The sequence below is a fragment of the Pituophis catenifer genome, unplaced genomic scaffold, assembly GCF_029215685.1.
Source record: "Pituophis catenifer annectens isolate HBS135680 unplaced genomic scaffold, rPitCat1.0.hap2 SCAF_3, whole genome shotgun sequence".
Lineage (NCBI taxonomy): Eukaryota > Metazoa > Chordata > Lepidosauria > Squamata > Colubridae > Pituophis > Pituophis catenifer.
In genome coordinates, this window is record NW_027256883.1 from 53,304,270 (window position 1) to 53,326,859 (window position 22,590).

The 22,590-nt window shown below is 36.6% G+C and overlaps 1 protein-coding gene across 1 annotated transcript; it reads left to right on the forward strand.

Annotated features, from left to right (window-relative positions):
• Positions 1 to 4,183: 4,183 nt before the first annotated feature.
• Positions 4,184 to 22,167, forward strand: TWSG1 (twisted gastrulation BMP signaling modulator 1). The gene is made up of 4 exons (XM_070942373.1): positions 4,184 to 4,303; positions 17,261 to 17,360; positions 21,431 to 21,694; positions 21,986 to 22,167. Exons 1-4 carry the CDS (start codon positions 4,184 to 4,186, stop codon positions 22,165 to 22,167), a joined length of 666 nt encoding a protein of 221 aa, XP_070798474.1.
• The last annotated feature ends 423 nt before the right edge of the window (positions 22,168 to 22,590 follow it).

Genomic DNA, 22,590 nt, shown 5'->3' on the forward strand with positions numbered 1-22,590 from the left:
TATATGGAACCAGTAAGGGTATACCTAGTTTTTCACACATGGCTTCTCCATTTTGGTTTTCTTTTTGTAAAATAAATGATGACATGTTGACCATCAGTTATAAAGCCCTTCATGGCATATGGAGCTCCTGTCTCCAGTTGCTCTTGTCCATCTCGCTCTATTTACCTTTCTTGACTGAGAATGACTGGCCCCAAGGTCACCCAGCTTGATTCCATAACTAAAATGGGACTAGAACTCAAGACTTCTGGTTTCTAGGCCACCACCTTAACCAATACATCAGACTGGCTCTTCTCAGTTCTTTGATTTGGTTATATCCACAGCAATCAGCTGCCAGGGGCATCTGCTGCACTCAGCTTAAAACTGCTATCAGGCTTGTTTGTATATAAGCACCGGAACTGAAGAACCTTTTTTCCTTCCAAGATGGTATATGGGAGAGAAAGAGGAAAGCAAGTATTGTATTTACAACTATGGTCTCAATAAGTAATACTGGTTACTTAAGCCCTCCATGAAGCTTGGCATTAACTGTAGCAAACAATAGGCACTGGCCTATTTTTCCTAGTCAATCAAGTGTTGGGTATGCACATGATAAATCACAATTCAAACAAGATTGAGTAAAGCCCAAATTGGCTCCTCTCAAATAATATGCTAAGGCAACTATGTTTTACACAACTGTTGGGATTCACACAGCAGGCAAAATGCTACCTACGAGACCGTCTTTTGCCACCAATAGCCTCCCACACTTCATTCTCACAGGGAGGGACTACTCAGGGTACCATCAGTCAAATTATGCCGACTGGCGACTCCCAGGGGAGGGCCTTCTCTGTGAGGGCGCCAACCCTTTGGAATGAACTGCCCCGAGATACGAAATATCCCTATCTCCGTGCTTTCCGCCGTGCCCTCAAAACTCTGATGTTCCAACAGGCGGGGCTAAACATATGAACATGTGAATGTTTTTAAAATGTTATCTAATTTTAGGTTCTATTTAATTGGGCCAAACTATGTTATAATAATAATTTTAATTAGCAATTTTATGATGTTTGTGTATCTATATTTTTCTTGACTGTACACCGCCTTGAGTCCTACGGGAGAAAGGCGGTATAGAAATATAATAAACAAACAAACAAACAAACATAAATAAATAAATAAATAAATAAATAAATAAATAAATAAATAAATAAATAAATAAAATCAAACATCACATTGTGGCTGAGTTAGGTGTATGGATTATGATCTCCTAATAATGGACGTTATTTTTTTTATTTGCTCACTATATTAACGTATACAAAATGCATTTAGAAGGGGAGCAGGAGACACTTCTAAGCAATCCACAAAGAATTAGATAATGTGGTGGTCCCAGAGAGAAGACCAGGCTATTGTGTCTAGCAACTGCGGCATAGAGCTTTTAAACTCCTGTGCCGATATCAGTTAAGATAACCTGTATTGTCCTTTTTTTCTGTGAGCACTCTGGCACCCATTAAAAAAATGCTCATTTTATGCAGTTGTCCTACGCATATGGCAACGCCTGTTAAAGAAAAGCAACAAACTACTTGCTTAGCTCTGCAGGAAAAAAATCCTACGGGTGTGTATGAGAGAGAAGTAGAATTTATTTTGGTCCCGTTTTGCAGACTTTTTAAAAACGAATACGTGGACAGCACAATCCAGCAACAGGTCGGGCGGAGGCGCAACTCCTCAGGGTCACAAGTGGAAAGGCCCTACGCGTCCACTGAGGGGAAGCGAGCCCCTTTTTCCCCTTCCGCGGGAACTATCCTGGATAGAAGTCACCCCGCTGAGCCCAAAGGTGAGCTCCGTGGCGTCAAAGAAGGGGCCGGCTTACCAACGAAGCCAGTCCTAGATGGGCAGGTCTCTCTCCCCAGCGGCGCTTTCCCGCCCCAGAGTGCCAAGAGGCCGAATTTCGCGATGCGCTCCGGGACCTTCTGCGAGGAGACGGCGCGTGGGCGAGTCCCTCCGGCGCCGTGAGGTGTGTGCGTGTTTGCTCTGTATGTTTAAGGCCGAGAAGGAGGAGACGACTTGGCCGAGTTTTTCCCGCCTCCCTTCGCAGCCGAAGCTGCTCGGAAGGCAGCCGCCGCGGCCTTTCCCTTTATAAGGTACTTCGACGCTGTCCGCCGTCCGCCCTGCGCAAAGGCAGCCAAGCGGGGCTGCTGCCGCCGCCGCGTGAAGCCGGGTGGCTGGGGGTGGGGGTGGCGCGAAGAAAGAGGCGGTCGTCGGGGAAGAAGCAGGCAGAGTGAGTAAGGGGCATCTGAAGGAGGGGAAACGGGGAGGAGGTAAGCGAGTCCAGCCGGCGAAGGCTGAGATCGCAGTGGAAACATGCGGGAGCGAGCGGGGCGGTGGAAGTATGTGTGGAGGTGTCGGAGGTGTCCCCTTAAAAAGGCAGGAGGTGGGCGCACGGACAGATCTCCGCGGCTTGTTTTGTAGGATCTGGAGCTTAGCGGGGTCTTGGGTTTTAGAAAGCGGCGTCGGTTGAGCCCCTTGCCCTGAAGCGAACTTTCCTTTGAAGCCTGGATAGCCGAGTGCTGCTCCATCTCTCCAGTTGTCCTTTGTACTCCCTGCCGCCGCCGCCGCCGCCGCCTTTTGCTGGTCCGTGCTGAGAAACTTGAGTTTACTTTATGAGCCTCGCTCTGTTGCCTTTCCGTCCTCACCCTCCCTAAATTTCTCATCCTCCCCCCGGCGCTAAACCCCGATTTAGCGAGGCGAAGCAGACGCGCGGGTGGGGAGGGGAGAGCTATGCCTTTGGCTCGGCGGGATTGGATTTTGGCCGCTGCATTGGAGGTTTCATTAAAAGTCCTTTTTTTTAAAAAAGTACGTGCAAGAGTTGAGGGTTTCGGCATTTGAGAAAATTTGCCTTTGCCAACTACGGGGACTTGATTAACGATTTACTGAGTAAGGCAAAAGGGTTTAATGTGCCATTCAAGTAGAAAAGAGAATAATATGGTGCGGATGAACAGGTGTGAATAACTTCCGAACAGCTTTGTTTGCTCTAAAAATGTTTCTCTATAGTTTTTTTTTGTCCATCATAAAAACTTTGAAATGTGGAATCAAATAAATGTTCAACTGTCCTTTTTTTTGATAATAGTACATTTTGAATTGTGAAAGATCTCAACTTTTCAATTGATAGACCAATTTATCTGAAGGGAAGGACTGACATAATGAAATTGTAAAAACTGGATTCAAAAGGACAGGTTTCTGTTGACTAAATTTTTCAAATGTTTTCAAATTTTTCAAATGCTTATATGTTTTCAGATTATTTCTCCAAAACAATTTTCCAGTAAGGAATCTAAAATTACTGTTCAAATTATTATCCCTTACTTTGTAACTCTTAAAATCATGTTCAGTGCATAAAGAACATAATAATTAAAAAAAGAATCCTAGAGATGTTTGTCATTTCAGGTTTTTTTCAAATTGCTCTCCTAAAGTTCAGAGGTGTCTAAGTGAAAAGATGGTAGACCTTGTTGGACAAAAAGGAGCTCCCTCCCTATCTTTTGTTTGCTTCTTTATGTTTTGATGTTTCTCAGCTGTATTGGAAAAGAGTATGATAGGGAAATAGTAAGTCAAAAGATATGATTTGAGTACGTAATATTACTGAATTAGAAGCAGAGTGCAGAGATTAAGTCACCGACTATATCCTTTACCAATATAATATTCTGTTGATTAATATGTGGCACCCATCCAATTCCTTCTTCAGAAGCCTTGTATGTAAAGTAATACTTCTATATCGCTGGAATTGAAATGAGGTTATGTTAAAACATGTTCTCATTTATCTGTCAGAAAGAATTCTTCTACTTTAGTTCTAGTAGGCCTTTTTTTCCTAGTCCTTCTGTTACTCCATGAAATAAATATGTTGCAAATAAATACTTTACCATGATAGGATTGTAACTCAAATAATTATATTTATTAGCGTTTGAAGTGTCATGCTTTACATAACTTTGAAGTCAATGGAAAAATAATTGTCTTGACTTATAATTACATGAGAACTTTTTTTTTACTAAACATGCGGCTGATCTGAGCATAAAAAACTAATGGGAAACAAAACAAAAGAAACTGCCTTTGAGAATTATGGAATAAAGATGAAAGCTTAGTCTTTTCCTCAGAAAACATGGGCTTTTCATACTACTTTTTATTTCAATACAGTTGGAACATTTTTTGAAATCTCCCTCCTGAACAAAAGATGAGGTTGTGGTACTTCCCTGGGTTCCTCATAATCAGTTTGCTGTACTTCTGGATCCCATCATCCATTTGCTGCAACAAAGCTCTCTGTGCTAGTGATGTCAGCAAATGCCTAATACAGGTATGAGATCATTTACACTTATGCTTGATAAGTATCCAGACATTTTTCTGTAATAATAATTTTGAAAGAAGTGAAATAAAAATTATTTTGAAGAGAAATTTATTGAAGAATGTGGAAATCTTTATTTTGAATTTTCATTCTTTTAATGCATGAAGAAACATGCAAAAGCTTCAGGCGGCATCTTATAAAAGATAAAATTTGAAATTAATCAGTAAAACTGATTTAATGTGGTGATTTGTTTATGTAATAAAGTTCTAATCTACTGAGACCTAGGTTTTTGGCCAGTTTGTAAAGTTAAATCATTGAAACCTAAATTTACAATAAGTAAAACCGTATTTGCTTTTCTTTTACAGTGAATCAATAAAAAGCAAATAGTAAATACTATAAGGATAGGGCATATATAATCAAATATTATTCCAAAACTGATCAAATACTTAAAATAACAGAAATGCCTGGAAGGAGAAATTTTGTCTTGCATTGAGGAGGTATTTATGTGGGTACCCTCAAACATGAGTGGGACATTACAGGTGAAACATTTCCCTTTGAGGAAGCACCTGGAAGAAGATGGTTGAAGATGTCTGAAGGTCCTATCCTCCTCCAAAATGGTGAAGGTATTCCTTGAAATACCAAATTACCAGCTAAGATATCACTTTCAGTGATATCCAGTGTACTTCTCTTTTCATGCTGCATGGGCTTATCCATGAATTGAAAGTGACTACTTACTTCTCATTTAAACACATCATAAAACTGGATCTCTGGTACAAAACTTAAAATTGTTGTAGAAAACTGTATGTGACAGAGTAGATACAGAAAAAATATATTGATCAAACAAATATAAAAACAATGAGTTGATGATTTTTCTTATAAAAGTTTATTATTGTATCAAAATTAAAGTGTTCTGTTTGAATGTAATTAAAATTATAGAACATGTTGCTATTACTGTAATGAATTTGGAATTAATTTTTGGAATTTGTTTTATCTACCCATATTTTTTTATATTATTGCAGGTCAGGCTTATTTATATATACTCTGTGCAAAACTATATATACATACATACATACATACATACATACATACATACATACATACATACATATATATGCATATTCTTTCTAGCCAGGTTTTACCTACGTAAACTAAGTTGTTCTGCAGCTCTGGTTGTGTGAAATCTCATTCACAAGCTTCAGGGCTTTTTTTCTGTTGACAAACTGCAACTCTGTGTTGCTCTCTCAGAGTTGCAGTTTGTCAACAGAAAAAAAGCCCTGAAGCTTGTGAATGAGATTTCACACAACCAGAGCTGCAGAACAACTTAGTTTACGTAGGTAAAACCTGGCTAGAAAGAATATGCACATAAAAGCCTACGAAAAAGAAAAAGACATATATATATATATATATATTTATTTATTTCTTTTGATTCATAGGTATAAATGTGCGATATTTTTGCAATCAGGGTTTTTTCCTATGTTGAAAGATGTTAAAATGGCCATGGTGGGATGAAATCTCTATTCATCGCTTTCAGGCCTGTCAGACATTTTATGTTGTTTCTTCTGAGACTTATGGGAGACTGGGATAGCACTATTTCGGCCTTTTTAGACCTCTTCAGCCAGACACACCCATATTTTGTGACTCCTCCCTGTAGAGGTCAAATATTTATTTCTTTTGATTCATAGGTATAAATGTGCGATATTTTTGCAATCAGGGTTTTTTCCTATGTTGAAAGATGTTAAAATGGCCATGGTGGGATGAAATCTCTATTCATCGCTTTCAGGCCTGTCAGACATTTTATGTTGTTTCTTCTGAGACTTATGGGAGACTGGGATAGCACTATTTCGGCCTTTTTAGACCTCTTCAGCCAGACACACCCATATTTTGTGACTCCTCCCTGTAGAGGTCAAATATTTATTTCTTTTGATTCATAGGTATAAATGTGCGATATTTTTGCAATCAGGGTTTTTTCCTATGTTGAAAGATGTTAAAATGGCCATGGTGGGATGAAATCTCTATTCATCGCTTTCAGGCCTGTCAGACATTTTATGTTGTTTCTTCTGAGACTTATGGGAGACTGGGATAGCACTATTTCGGCCTTTTTAGACCTCTTCAGCCAGACACACCCATATTTTGTGACTCCTCCCTGTAGAGGTCAAATATTTATTTCTTTTGATTCATAGGTATAAATGTGCGATATTTTTGCAATCAGGGTTTTTTCCTATGTTGAAAGATGTTAAAATGGCCATGGTGGGATGAAATCTCTATTCATCGCTTTCAGGCCTGTCAGACATTTTATGTTGTTTCTTCTGAGACTTATGGGAGACTGGGATAGCACTATTTCGGCCTTTTTAGACCTCTTCAGCCAGACACACCCATATTTTGTGACTCCTCCCTGTAGAGGTCAAATATTTATTTCTTTTGATTCATAGGTATAAATGTGCGATATTTTTGCAATCAGGGTTTTTTCCTATGTTGAAAGATGTTAAAATGGCCATGGTGGGATGAAATCTCTATTCATCGCTTTCAGGCCTGTCAGACATTTTATGTTGTTTCTTCTGAGACTTATGGGAGACTGGGATAGCACTATTTCGGCCTTTTTAGACCTCTTCAGCCAGACACACCCATATTTTGTGACTCCTCCCTGTAGAGGTCAAATATTTATTTCTTTTGATTCATAGGTATAAATGTGCGATATTTTTGCAATCAGGGTTTTTTCCTATGTTGAAAGATGTTAAAATGGCCATGGTGGGATGAAATCTCTATTCATCGCTTTCAGGCCTGTCAGACATTTTATGTTGTTTCTTCTGAGACTTATGGGAGACTGGGATAGCACTATTTCGGCCTTTTTAGACCTCTTCAGCCAGACACACCCATATTTTGTGACTCCTCCCTGTAGAGGTCAAATATTTATTTCTTTTGATTCATAGGTATAAATGTGCGATATTTTTGCAATCAGGGTTTTTTCCTATGTTGAAAGATGTTAAAATGGCCATGGTGGGATGAAATCTCTATTCATCGCTTTCAGGCCTGTCAGACATTTTATGTTGTTTCTTCTGAGACTTATGGGAGACTGGGATAGCACTATTTCGGCCTTTTTAGACCTCTTCAGCCAGACACACCCATATTTTGTGACTCCTCCCTGTAGAGGTCAAATATTTATTTCTTTTGATTCATAGGTATAAATGTGCGATATTTTTGCAATCAGGGTTTTTTCCTATGTTGAAAGATGTTAGAGATTTCATCCCACCATGGCCATTTTAACATCTTTCAACATAGGAAAAAACCCTGATTGCAAAAATATCGCACATTTATACCTATGAATCAAAAGAAATAAATATTTGACCTCTACAGGGAGGAGTCACAAAATATGGGTGTGTCTGTCTGAAGAGGTCTAAAAAGGCCGAAATAGTGCTATCCCAGTCTCCCATAAGTCTCAGAAGAAACAACATAAAATGTCTGACAGGCCTGAAAGCGATGAATAGAGATTTCATCCCACCATGGCCATTTTAACATCTTTCAACATAGGAAAAAACCCTGATTGCAAAAATATCGCACATTTATACCTATGAATCAAAAGAAATAAATATTTGACCTCTACAGGGAGGAGTCACAAAATATGGGTGTGTCTGGCTGAAGAGGTCTAAAAAGGCCGAAATAGTGCTATCCCAGTCTCCCATAAGTCTCAGAAGAAACAACATAAAATGTCTGACAGGCCTGAAAGCGATGAATAGAGATTTCATCCCACCATGGCCATTTTAACATCTTTCAACATAGGAAAAAACCCTGATTGCAAAAATATCGCACATTTATACCTATGAATCAAAAGAAATAAATATTTGACCTCTACAGGGAGGAGTCACAAAATATGGGTGTGTCTGGCTGAAGAGGTCTAAAAAGGCCGAAATAGTGCTATCCCAGTCTCCCATAAGTCTCAGAAGAAACAACATAAAATGTCTGACAGGCCTGAAAGCGATGAATAGAGATTTCATCCCACCATGGCCATTTTAACATCTTTCAACATAGGAAAAAACCCTGATTGCAAAAATATCGCACATTTATACCTATGAATCAAAAGAAATAAATATTTGACCTCTACAGGGAGGAGTCACAAAATATGGGTGTGTCTGGCTGAAGAGGTCTAAAAAGGCCGAAATAGTGCTATCCCAGTCTCCCATAAGTCTCAGAAGAAACAACATAAAATGTCTGACAGGCCTGAAAGCGATGAATAGAGATTTCATCCCACCATGGCCATTTTAACATCTTTCAACATAGGAAAAAACCCTGATTGCAAAAATATCGCACATTTATACCTATGAATCAAAAGAAATAAATATTTGACCTCTACAGGGAGGAGTCACAAAATATGGGTGTGTCTGGCTGAAGAGGTCTAAAAAGGCCGAAATAGTGCTATCCCAGTCTCCCATAAGTCTCAGAAGAAACAACATAAAATGTCTGACAGGCCTGAAACCGATGAATAGAGATTTCATCCCACCATGGCCATTTTAACATCTTTCAACATAGGAAAAAACCCTGATTGCAAAAATATCGCACATTTATACCTATGAATCAAAAGAAATAAATATTTGACCTCTACAGGGAGGAGTCACAAAATATGGGTGTGTCTGGCTGAAGAGGTCTAAAAAGGCCGAAATAGTGCTATCCCAGTCTCCCATAAGTCTCAGAAGAAACAACATAAAATGTCTGACAGGCCTGAAAGCGATGAATAGAGATTTCATCCCACCATGGCCATTTTAACATCTTTCAACATAGGAAAAAACCCTGATTGCAAAAATATCGCACATTTATACCTATGAATCAAAAGAAATAAATATTTGACCTCTACAGGGAGGAGTCACAAAATATGGGTGTGTCTGGCTGAAGAGGTCTAAAAAGGCCGAAATAGTGCTATCCCAGTCTCCCATAAGTCTCAGAAGAAACAACATAAAATGTCTGACAGGCCTGAAAGCGATGAATAGAGATTTCATCCCACCATGGCCATTTTAACATCTTTCAACATAGGAAAAAACCCTGATTGCAAAAATATCGCACATTTATACCTATGAATCAAAAGAAATAAATATTTGACCTCTACAGGGAGGAGTCACAAAATATGGGTGTGTCTGGCTGAAGAGGTCTAAAAAGGCCGAAATAGTGCTATCCCAGTCTCCCATAAGTCTCAGAAGAAACAACATAAAATGTCTGACAGGCCTGAAAGCGATGAATAGAGATTTCATCCCACCATGGCCATTTTAACATCTTTCAACATAGGAAAAAACCCTGATTGCAAAAATATCGCACATTTATACCTATGAATCAAAAGAAATAAATATTTGACCTCTACAGGGAGGAGTCACAAAATATGGGTGTGTCTGGCTGAAGAGGTCTAAAAAGGCCGAAATAGTGCTATCCCAGTCTCCCATAAGTCTCAGAAGAAACAACATAAAATGTCTGACAGGCCTGAAAGCGATGAATAGAGATTTCATCCCACCATGGCCATTTTAACATCTTTCAACATAGGAAAAAACCCTGATTGCAAAAATATCGCACATTTATACCTATGAATCAAAAGAAATAAATATTTGACCTCTACAGGGAGGAGTCACAAAATATGGGTGTGTCTGGCTGAAGAGGTCTAAAAAGGCCGAAATAGTGCTATCCCAGTCTCCCATAAGTCTCAGAAGAAACAACATAAAATGTCTGACAGGCCTGAAAGCGATGAATAGAGATTTCATCCCACCATGGCCATTTTAACATCTTTCAACATAGGAAAAAACCCTGATTGCAAAAATATCGCACATTTATACCTATGAATCAAAAGAAATAAATATTTGACCTCTACAGGGAGGAGTCACAAAATATGGGTGTGTCTGGCTGAAGAGGTCTAAAAAGGCCGAAATAGTGCTATCCCAGTCTCCCATAAGTCTCAGAAGAAACAACATAAAATGTCTGACAGGCCTGAAAGCGATGAATAGAGATTTCATCCCACCATGGCCATTTTAACATCTTTCAACATAGGAAAAAACCCTGATTGCAAAAATATCGCACATTTATACCTATGAATCAAAAGAAATAAATATTTGACCTCTACAGGGAGGAGTCACAAAATATGGGTGTGTCTGGCTGAAGAGGTCTAAAAAGGCCGAAATAGTGCTATCCCAGTCTCCCATAAGTCTCAGAAGAAACAACATAAAATGTCTGACAGGCCTGAAAGCGATGAATAGAGATTTCATCCCACCATGGCCATTTTAACATCTTTCAACATAGGAAAAAACCCTGATTGCAAAAATATCGCACATTTATACCTATGAATCAAAAGAAATAAATATTTGACCTCTACAGGGAGGAGTCACAAAATATGGGTGTGTCTGGCTGAAGAGGTCTAAAAAGGCCGAAATAGTGCTATCCCAGTCTCCCATAAGTCTCAGAAGAAACAACATAAAATGTCTGACAGGCCTGAAACCGATGAATAGAGATTTCATCCCACCATGGCCATTTTAACATCTTTCAACATAGGAAAAAACCCTGATTGCAAAAATATCGCACATTTATACCTATGAATCAAAAGAAATAAATATTTGACCTCTACAGGGAGGAGTCACAAAATATGGGTGTGTCTGGCTGAAGAGGTCTAAAAAGGCCGAAATAGTGCTATCCCAGTCTCCCATAAGTCTCAGAAGAAACAACATAAAATGTCTGACAGGCCTGAAAGCGATGAATAGAGATTTCATCCCACCATGGCCATTTTAACATCTTTCAACATAGGAAAAAACCCTGATTGCAAAAATATCGCACATTTATACCTATGAATCAAAAGAAATAAATATTTGACCTCTACAGGGAGGAGTCACAAAATATGGGTGTGTCTGGCTGAAGAGGTCTAAAAAGGCCGAAATAGTGCTATCCCAGTCTCCCATAAGTCTCAGAAGAAACAACATAAAATGTCTGACAGGCCTGAAAGCGATGAATAGAGATTTCATCCCACCATGGCCATTTTAACATCTTTCAACATAGGAAAAAACCCTGATTGCAAAAATATCGCACATTTATACCTATGAATCAAAAGAAATAAATATTTGACCTCTACAGGGAGGAGTCACAAAATATGGGTGTGTCTGTCTGAAGAGGTCTAAAAAGGCCGAAATAGTGCTATCCCAGTCTCCCATAAGTCTCAGAAGAAACAACATAAAATGTCTGACAGGCCTGAAAGCGATGAATAGAGATTTCATCCCACCATGGCCATTTTAACATCTTTCAACATAGGAAAAAACCCTGATTGCAAAAATATCGCACATTTATACCTATGAATCAAAAGAAATAAATATTTGACCTCTACAGGGAGGAGTCACAAAATATGGGTGTGTCTGGCTGAAGAGGTCTAAAAAGGCCGAAATAGTGCTATCCCAGTCTCCCATAAGTCTCAGAAGAAACAACATAAAATGTCTGACAGGCCTGAAAGCGATGAATAGAGATTTCATCCCACCATGGCCATTTTAACATCTTTCAACATAGGAAAAAAACCCTGATTGCAAAAATATCGCACATTTATACCTATGAATCAAAAGAAATAAATATTTGACCTCTACAGGGAGGAGTCACAAAATATGGGTGTGTCTGGCTGAAGAGGTCTAAAAAGGCCGAAATAGTGCTATCCCAGTCTCCCATAAGTCTCAGAAGAAACAACATAAAATGTCTGACAGGCCTGAAAGCGATGAATAGAGATTTCATCCCACCATGGCCATTTTAACATCTTTCAACATAGGAAAAAACCCTGATTGCAAAAATATCGCACATTTATACCTATGAATCAAAAGAAATAAATATTTGACCTCTACAGGGAGGAGTCACAAAATATGGGTGTGTCTGGCTGAAGAGGTCTAAAAAGGCCGAAATAGTGCTATCCCAGTCTCCCATAAGTCTCAGAAGAAACAACATAAAATGTCTGACAGGCCTGAAAGCAATGAATAGAGATTTCATCCCACCATGGCCATTTTAACATCTTTCAACATAGGAAAAAACCCTGATTGCAAAAATATCGCACATTTATACCTATGAATCAAAAGAAATAAATATTTGACCTCTACAGGGAGGAGTCACAAAATATGGGTGTGTCTGGCTGAAGAGGTCTAAAAAGGCCGAAATAGTGCTATCCCAGTCTCCCATAAGTCTCAGAAGAAACAACATAAAATGTCTGACAGGCCTGAAAGCGATGAATAGAGATTTCATCCCACCATGGCCATTTTAACATCTTTCAACATAGGAAAAAACCCTGATTGCAAAAATATCGCATATATATATATATATATATATATATATATATATGTGTGTGTGTGTGTGTGTGTGTGTGTGTGTGTGTGTGTGTGTGTGTGTGTGTGTGTGTGTGTGTGTATGTATACAGAGTATATATAAATAAGCCTGACCTGCAATAATATAATTTATATATATATAAAAAACTCATAAGGAATTATTACATTTTGGCCAGAAATGAATATATTTTATTTATGTAAAGTAGGCAAGCAATACATACTTTCTTTTGCTTTTTAGTTTTTTGAAGATTTTTTAGAACTAAATAACATTAGGAGAAGCTGATGGATAACTAAGGCTCTATGGCTCAGTGAATATGGAAAAAGTTACATTCTGTTATACTGAAATAAATAAGTATTCCACTTTGGTGTTATTTGTTCACTTCAAAGTCTCTCTCTCTATAGAGAGAGTATATTAGTAGGATCCCTGTGGAAGCTGTAGTAACATTTGTTGGCAAAGATATGCAAAAATACAGAAATCCAAGAGGTCAAATACTTTTTTTACCGAACTATGTGACACGTTTGTTTGTTTGTTTGTTTGCTTTTTGTATTATGTTTGGGAAGTGATTTTAAAGATAGCATTGGGTATTTCATGTTTACTAATGCATTTATACAACCCTTGCTGGTTTAATTCTACCAAATTTATAGACTTCCTAGAATCGGAGTACAGAATTTAAGTGTGCATGCACTGATGTTGAAACATTGCTCCTGGTTATAGAATTCTTCTGTCTGGAATATACTCATCATCTCTGTAGCCAGATCGTCACTTAGAAAAAGAAGTCAAAGCAAAAATATCTCTGTAAGGAAACACTTTGCATGTGATAAATGACAGATAGTTTTGAAGCATGTAGTAATAAAATGGCCAGTTTTTCCAGTAACACAAGAACAGAATTGTAAGTTCAAAAATGGATTGGAAAGAAATCCAAAAATATATTTTCAAAAGAGATGAATAGTAATAGAATGGCAAACATGAGTCAGCATAGACAAATGTTCCAGAATGTGGCAAAAATCACCAGGAACCAGAAGGTAAACATAATTTATCATGATAGTTGCACGTTACCATCCCAATTTACTTTTGTTTTTATTATTTTCCTGGCAACATGGATGCTTCCGAATAAAGCACTATGCTCCAACAATTTTTTTTAACCCATCTTTATTATTTTTATAAATAATTCAAGGTGGCACACATGCCTAATACTCCTTCCTCCTTCTGTTTTCTACACAATAACAAACCCTGTGAGGTGAGTTGGACTGAGAGTGAGTGTCTGGCCCAAAGTCACCCACCCGACTTTTATGCCCAAAGTGCAATTAGAACCCACAGCCTCCTGGTTTCTAGCCTGGTAACTTAACCACTAGCCAAACTGGTTCTTTATGTCTTCATATTTGCTTTAAATCTTTTTATTTGCTTTCTAAAAATTCCTAGTGCCGCCTCTTGTAAATACAAATGAAGATGGTAGTGGACAGTTTGATTTTTTTAGGAGCCAGATTTCATTTAACCTAAATAAAGATTAGTCAGTATGTGCATTGATGCCAATGGATGCCAAGGGAAGTTTCTGTAGGCATTGTGGGACTCGGGCTCATCTCATTACCTACCTTTAAATTATGCAATAATTGTCTCGGAATAATAACCTCTGAACTGCAGCAGCTTGGTAACTGTGGGTGAATTAGAATTAGAAATAACTAATTCATCAACATACATACTCTAATTCTAACACATACTTGAGGTTTATTTCTTGACTGTTTTGCATACTGGTTTTAAGTAAACATTAAACCACAAAGGTTTTGTTACTAAGCTCAAAAGTTGGTATTTCCTTTTTTTTAATATTGTGAAAACAATTCAATGTACTTGCTTGGTTTTTTTTTTTAACCTTAAGGATCAGTTTTATAATTGTAACTATCCAACTATAGACATTACCTTTTTTGAAACTATATTTTAAATTAAAAAGAAAAGGAACTAATTAACTTCCAGAATGTGAGACTTTGCTAAAACTATAGTGTTTAACACCAATAAGGCTTCATTGTAAATAACTTCAGGGTTTTTAGAGGGAGAACTGGTATATAAATTTGAAATCTATGGATGCTTAACATGACCAAATGTGCCTAAACTTTTGCCCCATATGTTAAAGAAATACAGATGCATATATTTCTGTGTGATTAAGTATACTTAGTCCTATGAGGAAATTCTTCAGCCTTATCAAGATAACAAATTGAATAATTTATTTTTATAAACCTTTTAACCTTTTTTCTACTGAACATTTTTGTAATTTTCATAATTAAATTTAATAATGAGCATTTGTTAAAAAAAGAACCTTAACAACAAAAAATACAGTTCTGGTGCATTTCATGGTTCATTGACAATTAAAAAAACAAATAGTGTATTAATAAAACACCTTAATTTAATTTATAAATACATTATAAGGGATTATCCCTAAATTAAGATTCTTTATCTGAAAAAAATATGGTATATAAAAGCCTTGATTAAATATTCAAGTTTTGGTGGATACTGTGCAAGTTAAGTTACTCTCACAGATAGAAGTAATTAATTTTTAGAAGAGTTTCGTTTTCTATAATAAGAACTTGTACTGAAGAGAGGGGAAGAACTGAGGGAGATAAATCTAGTATTAATCAGTTTCTTTCCTTCGTGTAGATAGAAGAGATTGCATGAACTGTACTCCATTTTATAGAATGCAGGGAATGGTTGACATAAATATTTATTTTATCAGCTGTGTAACAGATGTGAATGAAGTCAACAATCTTGTATTGAAACATACTTGATTTGTTTGTCTTGCTAGATAGTTCTCTTTAAACCCTGTTCAGATAGGATTTCAAGAAAGTATCATAAACCTTTCAGCAATCTCAACATTTAAGTCATGAAAAAAAATGAGTTGTTCATAAAAAAATTAAATCTCTAAACTGTAAATATACAAGTAAATATATCATTTCTAGTAGATCACATTGATATTTCTAGCAAATGAATGGCAGGATGGTGCCATGATATGATTTGTATTAGTGAAATAACCCATGGTGACTCAAATTCAACATACTGTGACTTTTCGTGATGCATAAATCCAATCTTTTGGACTCCTTTACCATAAACAAAGCGGGGACTGATTTTGGCTTAATGCACTGTGAAGTCAGATATTCTGACTTGATCCTTAATAAAGTGATAAAAATAATCAGTGGGTTAACCCATTGTATGAAACCATCTATCATTCAAGAGTTGTGGAAGCAAAGTTTATTCAGCACAATTTATTTCCTAATCAGTATTTAAGATGATAATTTTAAATCAATAGTTTCCAAATAGTGTGTCTGGCTTTTGCTACCTTATGAAACTGTAATCATATAATTGTTGTGGTAGGTTTGAAAAAGTGGTATGTTTATATGTAACTTGCAATATGGTTTTATAATATTTCTTTAGAAATATGTCCCAATTAGATGCATCCTCCTCCTGAGTAAGTGCAACTTAATTATTTATGTTCTTATTAAAACCAGACAAAATACATAATATATGCTAGGCAATTTGTGACTTTTAGGACATCATTTCAGAGATATTTCCGTACCAGATTCCTCACTGCCTTCAAAGAAAGTAAAGTTCCAATATACTGGAAAAGTTCCTAAAAGTCAGGGAAATATTCAGAGATGTATCTGCCTTGTGTATTTGCATAGTCAAACATCGGGAATTGTACACAGGAAATGTTTTATGCCATTTTGTGTTACGTTATAAAATGCTTAATGATAATTTTTATGTCATAAAATGTTTTATAAATTTTGCCAAATTTCAATTCCACTGGAGTCATTGGTCATGGATTTCAAATACATTCTGTAAGTTAGTCCTTCAAGAGACCGTAGTTGAAAAAAATTTGCCCTATAATGCACCATTTTGCCCAGTTAAAGATTACAGATATGAAAGTTTTAGTAGTCTATAGATTGCTTAACATTGTATCCTGGTAGCACAATGATACATAGATCTGTAAAAGTATAAAATATGTAAATGTATATCTATTTTTTTGCATCTGCTTTTGTCTTATTCTGAGATTAGTAATGGGGCTGTCTATAATTTCTAAAGCTTTCCCCAAGAATTGGGTATTATCCAAAGTTCTTTGTGTGTGTCGTAATGAAATAACCTTTAGCATAGTGTGCTTCGGTATATATTCTGAATATATTTTATCATTATGTTTGGAGAAAAGATTACTACTACTATTAAAGCAAGATTTTTTTCATGTATGCAACAGGGTTGCACTCTTTCTTTGATTGCTACTGCTAGCTATCTGTGCCATTATTACCAGATAAGGAAGGAATTTTATAATTGGCTAGTTAGACACAATGAAGTGTTGCCTTTGTTGAATAGATGGAATTAATGTTCATTATATTTTTGTCCAGTCTGTTTTCTAAGGCACTAAAATGAAGGTAAGTGGGGCTTGGAAACTATACATCCAAAGGCTGGACTAAATTTATAAGGGATCATGGAGGGAAGTTTATACATTCAGCCAGGACAAGGGGCTTACTTTCTGCACCTTCTGATGGTAGGAAAGCTCCCATGATTTCCTCATGAAGAGGTTGATTATTTAAGAACCATAAATACAAATCATAATCTTTCATTGATACTGCATATACAGAATGACATAATATAATGTGATATATTTTTGTCTCTCTCTCTCTCTTTATCCAGGAGTTGTGTCAATGCCGACCTGGTGAAGGAAACTGTTCTTGCTGTAAGGAGTGCATGCTTTGTCTAGGCACACTTTGGGATGAATGCTGTGACTGTGTTGGTAAATTCATGTTTTTTTCACCTCTACCAAAACCAGCTATTTTCAGTAGTAATTTTCAATGATTTAACAGCTTTTGAAGTTTATGCCAAAAGTAGCAACAGGCAGAATAATGGGTATTTTATATTTAATTCAGTGTATACATGAGTTTAAAATTAAGCTATTTATGAAGGAGGAAGTTGTTCACGAAGTAACTCTTGGTGCTTTAAGCCAAAATTCATGAAATGTATACCTCATCCTATATTGGAGGAAGAAACTTTTATTAGGATTGAGAAAAGATAGTGTATGCTGCAAATCTTTCTGAAAAATATTGTTTTGATTAGTTTCTTTCAAAGTTGGAAAAACAGTTGTTCAAGACATAATGGATATATGCAACCCACTAGATTAGACTAAAATGGGCTTAAGTGGTTTGTGAGTCAGCATGTAGGAAGCCAGCCATTGAATTTTGAATGTTGTTTGAACAATGCAAAAATCTGAAACTTTGTTTTGAAATGTTTAATTTTAATTTAATAATTTAATTAATTTTAATTTGTTTTGAAACTTGTTATTTGTTTGTACAATATACTATGCAGGCAGAGGAATTAATGTTTAGTTAACCCAACCATAACTTGTGTGACCTGCCAGCTATCATTATAGTCTAGTGCTTAATGCATCTTTCTTTAGTTTTTCATTGCTATTAAATGTTCATGAATGGCACATGCCCACCTATTTGCTTATGGGAATATGCCCATAGCAGTGGGCAGAACAAAGCTGAGAATTTATTAACATCAATGGATGGGAAGAAATCTCAGCTTGGTACTTTCAGCTGATATTAAATGTTAAATTCCCAACTGTAATGAATTATATTGAGGCTTTAAGGAAAGCTGAGTCTTCATTTTCTAATGTTGTTTTGGGGAAAGATGATCCTTTCCACATATTTCATGGCTGCATCACACTGTGATAGTGTTGATCTGCTGGATGTTGCTGCAGTCTGCCAAGCCAATCTGAGAGTGAATTTTATGAAGACTTACCGAGATAGAGTTAGGATTTATTACAAGCTAGATTTGTTTGGAAAGAGAATGAAGAGTCTCTGTTTTTAGGAGTCTTTAGATCAGTTCATAAATTATGGGAGAAATTAGATTGCTGTTTCCTATGATTTGAATTATATGCCACTACAATATCAGTAAAAAGGAGCTATAGAATATAGGGAATTCTTATACTCAACTACGTAAAAAAACAACAGCTCCCTAGGAAAGTAATAGACAACACTGGTATGGAAAAAATGTGCTAGCCATCTACCCGTTTCTTTCAATTGATGTTACTGTAGGGATTTAGCTGGAGTGAATTATCCGGTTCCAATTCCTGCTTGGAAGAATAGTTGGATAAGAACGCTTCCTTTCTTGTAAGGAAGCCAGAGCTTCCCAGTCAAAGAATGGAAGGTGCAAAAAAGTAGTGCCAGATTTAAACTCCAGTGAGGATTTAAAGGGGGTTGACAGAGGACAGTCAACTGATCATAAAGCTAATTATGCAGCAACCAATTGTTATCTAGCCTCACTGTTTCACTGTCATAATTGCTAGTGTAGATTCTTCTGAAACTCAAACAGAGCTTTATGTGACCCTGCTGACTTATAATTCCATTCTCAGTAGATGTGAGTTGCAGCATTTAGTGTACTTTCCCTTACCTCAAAGTTACAACACAAACTATATTGTGTCATATCTAACAGTATTATTTTAGATATTGTTATATTTCTGAGTGCTAGATTTACCCAGCTGTTAGTTGCTCTGGCCAACTGTCTCTAAGGACAAGGAAATATTTTTCTATTCATCTGAATTGTACATTTTTAAAAAACCCACAAAATTGCAGGTGTTCTGAGCCATCATCAAAAAACAGGCTATACATTTATGATAAACAAAGCAAAGCTGGTCTAGACTTACAATTGTGTTCTGCTGTACAAAATGGAAAAAGGAAAAAGTGTACAACAATGCTGTAATTATGATTAGTTACGGACACAATAGAGAACAAGGGATCAGATGCTTGAATTGCCTCTGACAAATTTTGGATTTGTACTATTTAATGTTTATACTAAAGTTCATTAGGTTATTATTACTAAGTTCAGGGGCGATTATGCTATTTGAATCTTATATTGCTGCTTACATGTTACTAAAGGATATGTGGGAAAGCATAGCAAACTGAACCCACATGTTCTTAAGATCTGTTTGAGGAAGAAAACTGAAAACAAATTACTGTAGAACATGCCCTAATTAAAAAGGAAAAGCTGTTATAAGCACAAATACTATATAATGTCAATACTTTTCCATATAATGTTCATTGTTTATTTGCAAAAATATTAGACTATTAGAGGATCATAATACAACAAAAACAAAAAGATATTTGAACTATATATAGAAGTAGCCCTTGAAGTACAACCATTCAAATTTACAGTGTCACTGAAAAATGTGACTAAGAAGCATTCCTCGCACTTACCACCGTGATCAAAATTTGGGCACTTGGCAATCAACATCTATTTATGATAGTTGCAGCATCCTGGGGTCATATGATTGCCATTTGCGACTTTCCCAGCCATCTTCCAACAAATATACCACATTATTCATTTAACTGCAGTGATTCACTTAACAACTGTGGCAAAAAAAGGTCATAAAATTGAGTATGAATCACTTAAAAACATCCTTCCGTAACAACTGAAATTCTGGTCTCAATTGTGGTCATAAGTTGAGGACTACCTTTAAGTGATTTCCTTGCATCATATATTGTCAAAGTATAGTGCTAAACAATTACAAATGGTGTAAATTAAATAGCCCATTATATAATATATGTTACAGCTGGATCAGATTGTTAGTGTTAATATTTGTGTTGATACTATCAACAGGCATCATCTACAACGTATTTCCACTTTAGTTATTGGAATAATTACTTAAGATGTTCTCTTGAAACTTTATTTTAGTGGATGCATTGTATTTTTTTAGTTAGAATACATTAAGGATTGTATTGAGTACTTCAGAAATGAAATGCAGTGAAACAGTTTTTCAGACTAGTTTCATATTTAATTTCTTTTAAGTTGTGGTAAAAGTGAATTCATATGCCTTGCTGTCTTTAAGGAAGAGTAAGATCCTGGTGCACCAGCTCAGTATTGGTGAATTAGCATATCCCACTTCCATGAGCAGTGGGTGAGTGTGTGCACATGTGCTCTATTTGCATGAGCAGCCTGCGTGCCTGCTCCCACGGAACTCCCACCCCACCCCACCCCCCGTCAGCAAAACATAAAAGGTTGGGAAACTCTGCTCTATGCCATCTCCATGACTTCCCATCCTTTTTTGGAGCAAGGGAATCAGGTTATATTGATATTGTGGTATTGTTTGTTGCAATTGCTGAGTTAAAAAGCATCTGGATCTAAGATCCAGATAGCTGTAGAAGATAAACAGGATTTATTGGTCTCTTCTTCCCCAGCATAAACAGGATGAAAAGTTCCTTTGTTGTCACTGAAAGGCTCTTAATCTATTGAAATGCAGTTTTTAATATATGGATTTTTGTGTATATTATATTGGAAAATTTTATGACGGGACTAATGTAGTTCTCTACAGGTAGTCCTTGACTTAACAACAATTTGTTTAGTGACCATTCAAACTTACAACAGAAATGAAAAAAAGTGACTTGTGACCTTTCCACACTTATGACCGTTGCAGCATCTGTAGGGTCATGTGATCAGAATTCAGATGCTTAGCAACTGACTCATATTTATGATGGACATGTGACCTTTTGTGACTTAACAACTACAGTAATTCACTTAACAACTGTGGCAAAAAAGGTCGTAAATTGGGGGAAAATTCACTTAATGATTGTCTCACTTAGTAATAGAAATTTTGGGTTCAGTTGTAATCATAATTCGAGGACTACCTGATTTTTTAAAAAGAGAAAAAAAGAAAATGCTTTTTAAAATTCACATTACAGCAAAATTTAATCTCAGAAGCAGCTTTTGTAAATGCCCTTAAGGTTGTTAATGTCAACTTTTCTAATGTTACTTCTCAAATATTGTTATGGGCAACTGGTATTGAACAACTTGTCAACTTGTCTACAGGTATGTGTAACCCTCGGAATTATAGTGACACACCTCCCACTTCGAAAAGTACTGTGGAGGAGCTGCATGACTCGGTCGCTTCCCTTTTCCGAGCACTTACAGAAGGCGACACTAACCTGAACTGGAAAATTGTGTCCTTTCCCGTTGCAGAGGAGCTTTCGCCTCATGAGAATTTAGTCTCAGTTTTAGAAACTGTGAACCATCCACAGCATCACAATGTTTCTGTTTCAAACAATGTTCATCCTCCATATTCTAGTGAAAAAGGTAAAATATTGTGGTTGAAAGATTGGGAAAAAAATTGGGTGGTGTTTGCAAGTTAAAGTTTTTAAAATGAGGGGTGGTGATTTTCATCTTATTTTTAAAAATCACATAAATATGATCTCTATTCCAAAATATGGGAAACATATTAAATATGAGCAGTGATCTAATATATTGTTATAGGAAAAGAGACATGAAACCAATAACTTAGGAGTTTGTTAGAAGTTTTATTTGAATGATCTGTGATTTAAACCTTGGTCAAAAAACTAAAATCTACCTTCTGCTTTGGTCACTTAGAACGCATATGTACTGTGGTTTACTTCGATGACTGCCTGTCAATATACCAATGCAAGATCTCTTGTGGCTCTATGGGTGCCTCCAAATACCGATGGTTTCACAATGCCTGCTGTGAATGTATTGGACCTGATTGTGTTGACTACGGGAGTAAAATTGTAAGATGCTCAAATTGTATGTTCTGAAATTAAACCATTCAATTTTATTATGGCAGACACCAAAGAATGTGTGGGAGGGAGGGAGGTATACTTTGCATATACAGGTAGTCCTTGACTTACAACAGTTCATTTAGTGACCGTTCAAACTTGGAACGGCACTGAAAAAAGTGACTTGTGACTGTTTTTCAGAGTTACGACCTTTGCAGTATTCCCACGATCATGTGATCACTTTTTGCGACCTTCTAACAAGCAAAATCAATGGGGAAGCCAGATTCACTTAACAACCGTGTTACAAACTTAACTGCAGTGTTTCACTTAACAGCTGTGGCAAAAAAGGTCGTAAATTGGGGCAAAACTCACTTAACAATTGTCTCCCTTAACAACAGAAATTTTGGCCTGAATTGTGGTTGTAAGTCAAGAACTACCTGTATTACTTTGGATGGTACAGCT

Excerpts from the sequence above, each read along its gene's own strand:
- TWSG1 (XM_070942373.1), top strand. The coding sequence starts at position 4,184 with ATGAGGTTGTGGTACTTCCCTGGGTTCCTCATAATCAGTTTGCTGTAC. Across the intron at positions 17,361-21,430 it reads TGAATGCTGTGACTGTGTTG|GTATGTGTAACCCTCGGAAT; the intron begins GTAAATTCATGT and ends ACTTGTCTACAG. Across the intron at positions 21,695-21,985 it reads TCCATATTCTAGTGAAAAAG|AACGCATATGTACTGTGGTT; the intron begins GTAAAATATTGT and ends TTGGTCACTTAG.